The sequence below is a fragment of the Diuraphis noxia genome, unplaced genomic scaffold (genome assembly GCF_037042655.1).
Source record: "Diuraphis noxia isolate RWA-SAM2 unplaced genomic scaffold, SU_Dnox_SAM2 contig0004, whole genome shotgun sequence".
Taxonomy (NCBI): Eukaryota; Metazoa; Arthropoda; class Insecta; order Hemiptera; family Aphididae; genus Diuraphis; species Diuraphis noxia.
The window spans coordinates 11,620,780-11,629,371 of NW_028301714.1; the positions used below are offsets into that span (position 1 = coordinate 11,620,780).

At 32.7% G+C, this 8,592-nt stretch overlaps 1 protein-coding gene across 2 annotated transcripts; it reads left to right on the forward strand.

Moving 5' to 3' along the window:
* Positions 1-196: 196 nt before the first annotated feature.
* LOC107171771 (lipase 3-like) lies at positions 197-7,914 on the forward strand. 2 transcript variants are annotated; one of them, XM_089227983.1, is made up of 8 exons: positions 197-997; positions 2,960-3,158; positions 4,072-4,186; positions 4,589-4,832; positions 5,337-5,498; positions 5,662-5,746; positions 5,927-6,069; positions 6,145-7,914. In XM_089227983.1, exons 1-8 carry the CDS (start codon positions 788-790, stop codon positions 6,976-6,978), a joined length of 1,992 nt encoding a protein of 663 aa, XP_089084109.1. In that variant the 5' UTR covers positions 197-787; the 3' UTR covers positions 6,979-7,914. The 2 variants fall into 2 exon arrangements, with proteins under 2 accessions (XP_089084109.1, XP_089084110.1); XM_089227984.1 differs by lacking the exon at positions 197-997 and adding an exon at positions 2,200-2,505.
* The last annotated feature ends 678 nt before the right edge of the window (positions 7,915-8,592 follow it).

Here is an 8,592-nt window from a genome sequence, read left to right on the forward strand (position 1 = left end):
TTTTCATTAAAACAATATGGGAAGCTGTTGAAAAAAAACTAACTTTTACTGAGTATATTATATTTAAAAAAAAAAAACAGTCTTACAAAGAGCTATTATGATACATGACTATATATAATAATGTTTTTGTTGAAATCACTGAAAATGTTATTTAGATTTTTTTATAAAATGTATAAATTTTACGACATTTGTGCGCTTCCGCAAACCTTATATACGATGTATACATGTGTTTTAAAATGCGTGTATTGTAATCACCTTCGGCGATATTATACGACGATATAGTGTTTTAATGACTCGCGAATATTTTCAAAACCACGATAAAAACTGCATCAATAACGTATAATCACTACTCGAACACCGCGATGATGCGTGTACTTATAAGACGTTTTATACTCATAACTATATACCTACAAATGCACAGTAGTTATTTACCGTGGCCCGCGGTGTATACTTCAATTAAGATCGTAGGTAATATAATAATAATTTGATCTATGAAAAATTCGATAGACGTCGTCATTAAATAGAGATGGACACCAACTCATCGGCTTAGTAACGAGATTGGCAGCTCGTCAAATGTTAGATACCTAACCGCTCGCGGAACACTACGATTTCACGGCCACGATCGGTATATAATATTATTGTAATAGGAGTTGTTTTTGGATCTATATCATAAGGTATTGTATTCGAAACAACTGCAAGATAACAATAATATATTGTCTAATTCTTGCAAGTTTCGTCGGTGACAAAAAAAATTCGCAAACTAAAAATATCAGAACAGGCTGCTAAAATGAAAACTGTAAGCTGTCCGCCGTCGAATCGGGGTTTCCGGTCGTCGCCGCTTTTTCGGACTATTATTTTGTTCGGTGCTTTACTATTATCGCTGACTACCACATCGGTAACCACCACATCGCCGACCACCACATCGCCGACCGAAGATAACACTACTGAAACGTCGTCGTACCCCTGGAAAATTTACAAAAACCTCGATATGTCCACAGTGAGTATTTTTCGACACAGATCGAATCTATCTATATTGCTATTTTCGTTTCGATTTCGGAATTAATATATGATTGAATAATTATGAGAACTAATTAAAATATTATCCGTTGACAGCTGAAATGTTCAGAATGTAATAAGTTATAACCAAATATAAAATACAAATGTATAATGCTTTTATGCTTTGAAACCAAGGAATTTGAATCTATTATATCAACAAAATGTGAAAATAAAGTGAAAGGTCCAAATCAAAAATTGTATGAATTTAATTATAAAAATATATATGTCCACATACAATTTAGGAATCAAGTTACGTAATTAGTATTTCATTGTATTCACAATAAAGCACATATTATGTTTTTTACAATCAGGGGAAAACAAAAAAAAAACTTAAAATAAAATGCAACTAATCACACAAAAATGTTGTCAAATTAATTCCATATATTAATATATATATATATATTAGGTTTATATTAACCTATTACATATAGTGTAGGTAGTGGTCCAAAAAACGAAATTTTTTTTGTGTTGATATTCGAAAATATTATTTATTTCCAAATTGGGACCAACCTGTGCAAGTCCAATTATTTGCGAGCTAAGTCAATTAACCGCGTCCACGTGAATCAAATAAAACAAATACTTATATCGAATGCTGCACAAGTTTGACCATCATTGTTTTATCGGTAAATATAAAACTACCTGTAATATCGTTAATATATTGTAATTAATTAATAATTTCACTGTTTATAATGGTCACAACTTCACAAGGCAATTTCCTTATCGTTTATCAAACGTGATGATTTATAATAAACTATTTAATTTTATATATACATTTAAAATAAAAATGGCACACTGCCATTGACACATTTTAACGACTGACTTTATATTATTATAGTATTTTTGTCCGCGCTAGTTATATAAAGTTCAATATATTTCTTCGAACATTCCAGAAAATATTTTTTTATTTAAATTCAATACGAGTAAATGAGCAATAAAAAACAAGTTATATATTTGTAAATTATCGATGTACATCAGGTGTCTTCGAATGAATAAATATAGTATCATTTTATTAAAATGTTATTTATATTGTTGTAGGTAAATATAGGAACTATATGTGACTAACCAGCGTGATTGATATAAATACACATAATTTAGTGCATCGTTAATTATATTACATAAATTATAATTTTAAACCTGGCACATGTGTCGAGGAGAGAAACAAATATGCCAACGAATAATCGATATTTAGTTAGGTTGTGATCTACTAGTTTACATTTTGCAGACTGCTATAACTGCATAATATAAAGGTACTCCGTTCACTGCCAATTATAATAATATTTTTGTCTATAATACTTTTCTGTGTCGGTTGAAAAATGTTTTCGTATCTTACATTTTTTGTAGCATTTAATAAAAACAGTCTGCGTTTTCTTTTGTTTACGTCAAAACATCCATTATTATAATATACTAGTATAGGTGCTTATATCGATTCTGGTTCAATAGGTTCTCTAGGTAAGTATTTATTTTTTTTTTATTAAAGAAATAACCCTCGGCAACTTGGCCATTAGGATAAGATACATTTTTTTTTTTGAAAGGTGTTGCATAATAATAAAGGAAAAGTTTAATAACAATAACAATAAATGCCTAAATTGGTAGTCAGAAAAAAAATCCACGGAAAAATAGCCAAGAAAAAAAGTCCAGGGAAAATAGAAAATTTTGCAAACTCATAATATATAATAATATAATATTTTTATACAGAAACGTTTGTCAAAACTCGCATTATTGTTCTTAAAAACAATTTATTGTGTTAAATTAAATATTATTGATTTATGATCTTCGTTAATATAATAACGGTATAACATCGTATTATGGTTATAATTGTATTGTACATAAATTATATATAATATAATATAATAGTAATCCTTAAATATTTCGATTTGTTAAAATATTGTGTGTACTATATAAGGTGGACATCATCAAGAAAAACGGATACGCCGTCGAAATCCACCACGTCATCACGGAGGATGGTTACATTCTTGAATTGCACCGCATCCCCAGAAGTAAGAATGGACAGGCACCCACCAGAAATCATCCTGTCTTCTTCCATCACGCGTTTCTCTCGAATTCGGCCGGATGGGTGCTAAGCGGAGCCAACACATCTCTGTGTGAGTAATTAAGACACCACGACAACAACGCCAAAATAACAGAATTTTACCATGTAATGTGTCATGTGTGAACACGTTAATACTGTCATAATATTATATTAGATTTGACGTATAAGCAGGTATACAAGGAAAAAAATCAGCGGGTACTCATAAACCCTATAAATAAATATTATGAATTACAAATTAAAAGTCAAATGTGTGTTTTTTTAATTTGTATCATTAATTTAAATATTTAATATACCTAACTTTTATTCACAACGATTATGACTTTTGAATTTGAAAATTGTAAAAAAATTGTATTTGCAATATGTCTACTACACGAATGATAGTAATATAATATATAACCAATAGCCACCCTAAAAATGAACAAAAATATAATATTCTTTTCGCGTAGGTAAGCAAAAAACTAAATATATGTTTGAGCTTATACCCCCTTTGTATAGCTAGGTACTAATAGGGATAGAAAACATAAGACATGAACACCCTCAAAGTCTCGAACATGAATGAATCTATATTGATGTAACTTTATTGAAAACGGTTCAGTAGTTTTTAAATTTCTGGCTAACAAACAGACAGACAAACGTTCATCTTTATCATAGAATATTTTATAGAAATATTTGGCTTTTTATAATATCATAAAGTTATTGATATTATTTATGAGTGTAATGTTAAATTTATTATGAAGTGTGAGGCAATGACAAATAAGTAAAAAATATGTTTGTAAAATAGTTTTGACTAGCAGGGAGTTTAAGTAATATTGTATAATATAAATAAATTTTTGTTGATAATCGCTAAGCGCACGTTATTGTGGCGTAATGCTGGTACAGATGTTTTAAAACGATTGAAAATAATAGTATAATATGATAAAACATTATATAATAATGTTCCTAATTATTATTTATTGTATACGTAGCCATGCAACTCGCCGATGCAGGATACGACGTGTGGTTGGGAAACAGTCGTGGTAACACTTATAGTAGAAAACACGTGTCACTAAACTACAAGCAAAGATCTTATTGGAATTTCAGGTAAGCACTTACAAGGTACTAATGTATTAAAAAATAATGGTTGTTATTGTTATGAAAAACATTACAGTCGGCTTAAAATATTTATTATTTTTAATATTTTTCAGCATTTTGTAGTTATTAATGATTAGTGAATAATCAATAATTTTTAATAATATTGTATTATGAGCATTTATTAAACACAAAACAAAATGATTCCTTTATTCAGAAATTCAAGTACTTCACCTCAGAATAATTATTTACCGTGCTTGTTTGTCGTTTCGGCATTGTAGGATCTAAAAATGTCATCACAAGAGAAATATTACCTTTTTATTCGGTTATTCCTATACAATGCCTATAATATTACAATATTATTATGCAATATTTACCTATATTCTGTTCTAAATCTTTGTTTTTACACTACAGTTTACACGAAATCGGAACGTACGACTTGCCGGCTGCGTTCGACTACATCCTGATGAAGACAAACGCCTCGCAACTCCATTACATAGGTTATTCCATGGGCACTACCGTATTTTTCATCATGGCTTCGACAAGACCCGAATATCAGTCGAAAATCCGATCGCAAATCAGTCTCGCGCCGGTAGCGTATTTCAATCACATAAGGTCGCCGATAAAATACATTGCTCCATATGCGAAACTGATCAACGTAAGTATATCATATTGTATTTTGTTATTAAAATATATATAAAAATTATTGGTCTTACATCATCTTTTATTACCTTCCAAGTGGTACGTTAGTTTTTAAGCGCTGGCCCCATTTCACATGTCAAAACATCGAAGATGGTTTTCGGTTAACTGGACAAGTCCAGTTGCGCAAGTGGTGGGCGGGGGGGGGGGGGGGGAATCATTGGCTGGCTTTCTCTCTGGAGTCCTGGTGCCACCACGTACAAAATGCCACGGATAACCTCATTTCGTTATTATATTATAAAAACAGTATAATTAAAGAAAAAAAAAGATACCAATAGTGTTCAAAAATAAAACACAATAACACATCGCCCTGAGCAATTCAATTTTACAGCTAAGTGGGCCAATATAGTGATCGCGGCGGTGAGGATTTTTTTTGGGTTTTGTGCGTCTGTTTTCGTGAAACGATTACCCCACATCAATTCTAAATTTTACAATATTATTAAATGGACTATTTTTCGTACAGATTGTTTACAAGATAACAACGAACGGAATGGTTTTGGAGCAGACGAGGATGAGAAAGATTTTTGCATCGACCGTTTGTGCAGGGAAAATAACGCAAAAACTGTTATGCCAAAGGGGAATAATTTTTCTCATTTGTGGCAGTGACCCGCTCTACTTTAATACCGTAATAAAATATATGAGTTCTAATATCAATTATATATATTAATAAATTGTTCGCAATTTCCGCTGTATACACAATATTATATACATAATAATATACGAGAAAGCGATTACTAGTGGTTGTTGCTGTTATTGACGTATCTGATGGCATTCGTTTTTTGTCTTAGAAATTGATTCCAATGATCATGGGACACTTTCCGTCCGGAACGTCGTCCATGGTTCCCGAGCATTTCGCGCAGATTAAATTGAAAGGTATGTGCCATATTTAGTTTACGATACTAAAAAAATACATATAAAATATGTCGACACATCATATGAATGTCTACTCGCGACAAATAAAACACAAATTATCTCATCAGTTCGTTCGTTTTTAAAATATACCCAATATATTATATACCTACCAACTCTTATAATAACTTGGTTTCGTTGCAGGAGTTTTCGGTCGGTTCAATTACGGTCCGGTCACTAACTTGGAACGGTACAACTCTACCGAACCTCCCGCGTACGATCTGACTTCGATCCAAGTGCCCATCACGTTGATGTACGGTAAAAACGACTTGGTGTCAGACGTCCAGGTGGGTTTTTTGGGTATATACCTACAATAATACAATTATGTCGCCTATTTCACGAGTAACGCAATTTTCGCCTAGGACGTGATGAAACTTAAATCCCAATTGCCCAGACTGATGGATGCCGTGATGATCGACAACCCGTACTTCAACCACGTGGACTTTATGTGGAGCACGGAAGTCAACCAACGCATAAACGACCCGGTCAAGGAAACGCTGCGGAAGACCGACAACATGGACTGGAAGTACTCGGGGCCAAATCTCCCGAATTCTAAGGACATTTCCAATGTTAGTAGCAGTGTCAGTGGCGCCAGTGGAGACATCAATATTAGTGGCGGGGCAGGCAATATCGGTAGCAATGGTATTTTCGACATCGGCGGCGGTGGACATCTCAATATCACTGACGGTGGGATTGTCAATATCACTGACGGTGGGATTGTCAATATCACTGACGGTGGGATTGTCAATATCACTGACGGTGGGATTGTCAATATCAGTGACGGTGGAATTGCCAATATTAGTGACAGTGGAACTGTCAATATCGGTGGAAGTGCTGGACATTTCAACATAAGTATTAATGTAGGCGACGTCGGTGGCAGTGGAAATGTTAGCGGAAGTGGAGGTTCCAGCAGCACTGGCAGTGTTGCGCCAACGGATTTGGATTACTTAGCGAAAAACTTGGGCAAGATAATCGCCGATGCCATGCCCAGGCCGGTGGACCGCGAGGGTGACGCATCCGACTTCGGACGGGAACGGGTGCTGCAAGAGACATTGTTGGCGGACGCCATCGAGTTCGTTAGGTCGGTCCAAAAAAAGTACGGATCGACGCTCGTCTGGCAAGAGTCTTCGACGATTGCCACGGACGACCATCGGAAAATCGAACACGTCCTCACAAGCCCGAATGACGCTGACTGATGAAGGTCGGTTGAACGCGTAAGGTTTGAGATTTCGTCTCTACAGTAGCGCCCGTCGAAAAAAATACTGTACAAAATGAAACATATTATTATATTATAATACCTAATATGCTATAAATAAGTCTACAAAAACAATAACAAAAACCACACGAGTGGGTATAGGTTGTATATATATTTAATATTTATCATAATATTATGAATACGATACCTGAGAACACCCATATTTGCATTTTTAACTACGAATTGTGTTATACCTTTTGCTGCAGCTGGTAAGTTCATAAAAAGTTTAAGAATCTATTATTTTTGAAAACATTTTCAAATGATACATTAAAGGGCGATTTTACTTGGGAGTGGTGAAGCGATCAGCTGTGGCCCACCAGGTGTGGGTAGTTGCATTTTATATTAAGTTATTTATCATGTTTTTTGTATTTTTCTACACGCGCGTTTCGCGTCTTTACGGTGTTTTCGCAAATATCATTAATTCTCACGTGAACCGTCAAATGTCAATCAATATTATATTATAGACAGTATACTCTAATTTATAAGATACGTTAAGTAATATTATACAATTTTGTTTTAAGTTTACACTGTATATAGCAGACGTGTCGTAATGAGCTCTCATTTAATGTGATGTATACTCAAATCAAAATAAAACTATGACAATCCACTGCAGTTAATATAATATTATGATGCAGTTTCTGCGCAGATAAATTATCACAATTTAGTAGTGCCAAGCGACCTTGATTACTTTTACATTTTAAGAAACTAATAATAATATTTAAGTGCATTGAGAGTAGATAGTTTGGTAGATCGCGTGGATTGTGCCTAAAAAAAGTATATAATTCTGTAAAATATTATATTTTTATTCATATATTTGTTGTACTTGTGTAAGTTGTACGGATATTATATTTTCAATTAAAAAAAATGTGCTCACGAACAGCGTTATTGATTCAATTGACCTCGACATGATGCGACAAATAATGCAATAATATTTGCTAATTATATTGATAATTAATTAATTTAATAATCGTGTTTAACGACCGTCGCATTTTTTCTCGTCGACCATAATCGATGGCTATATTAATATTTCGCTTGAATACTATAGAAAGGCGTATGAAATGTTTTTATTTCCACATATTGAATGTATGCATTATACTTTTTTATTATGATGGCAATACGCTTTAGACTTTTCGCATATTAAATATTTTTATTTTACACGACATTTAAGTAACGACATATTGAATTATTTTAAGCAAATGATACATTATTGTTGTAGGTTTTTTCTATGGATAATATTATGATTAGTTTTTTTCTTTTTTAATAATGCTGTAAATTTAAGTTGATTGTTTATTAAAATATGATTTACTCCACAATCCCAATCATTTTGTACAAAAGAGTGTTTATTTTAATTTATTCATGTTTAAACATGATTTTAATTTGTTTTTGGATGACTGAAATTTTTCTAACTATTTCTACTTCTTGTTTATAGACCAAGTTGTAAATAACAGTAATTGAATAATAAATAGAATCATATGAACAACTCCCAAGTAAGGTTATAATGAAATTCATCATTATGTCTAGACTTGGAATATAACTATTAACACAAAAAACTACG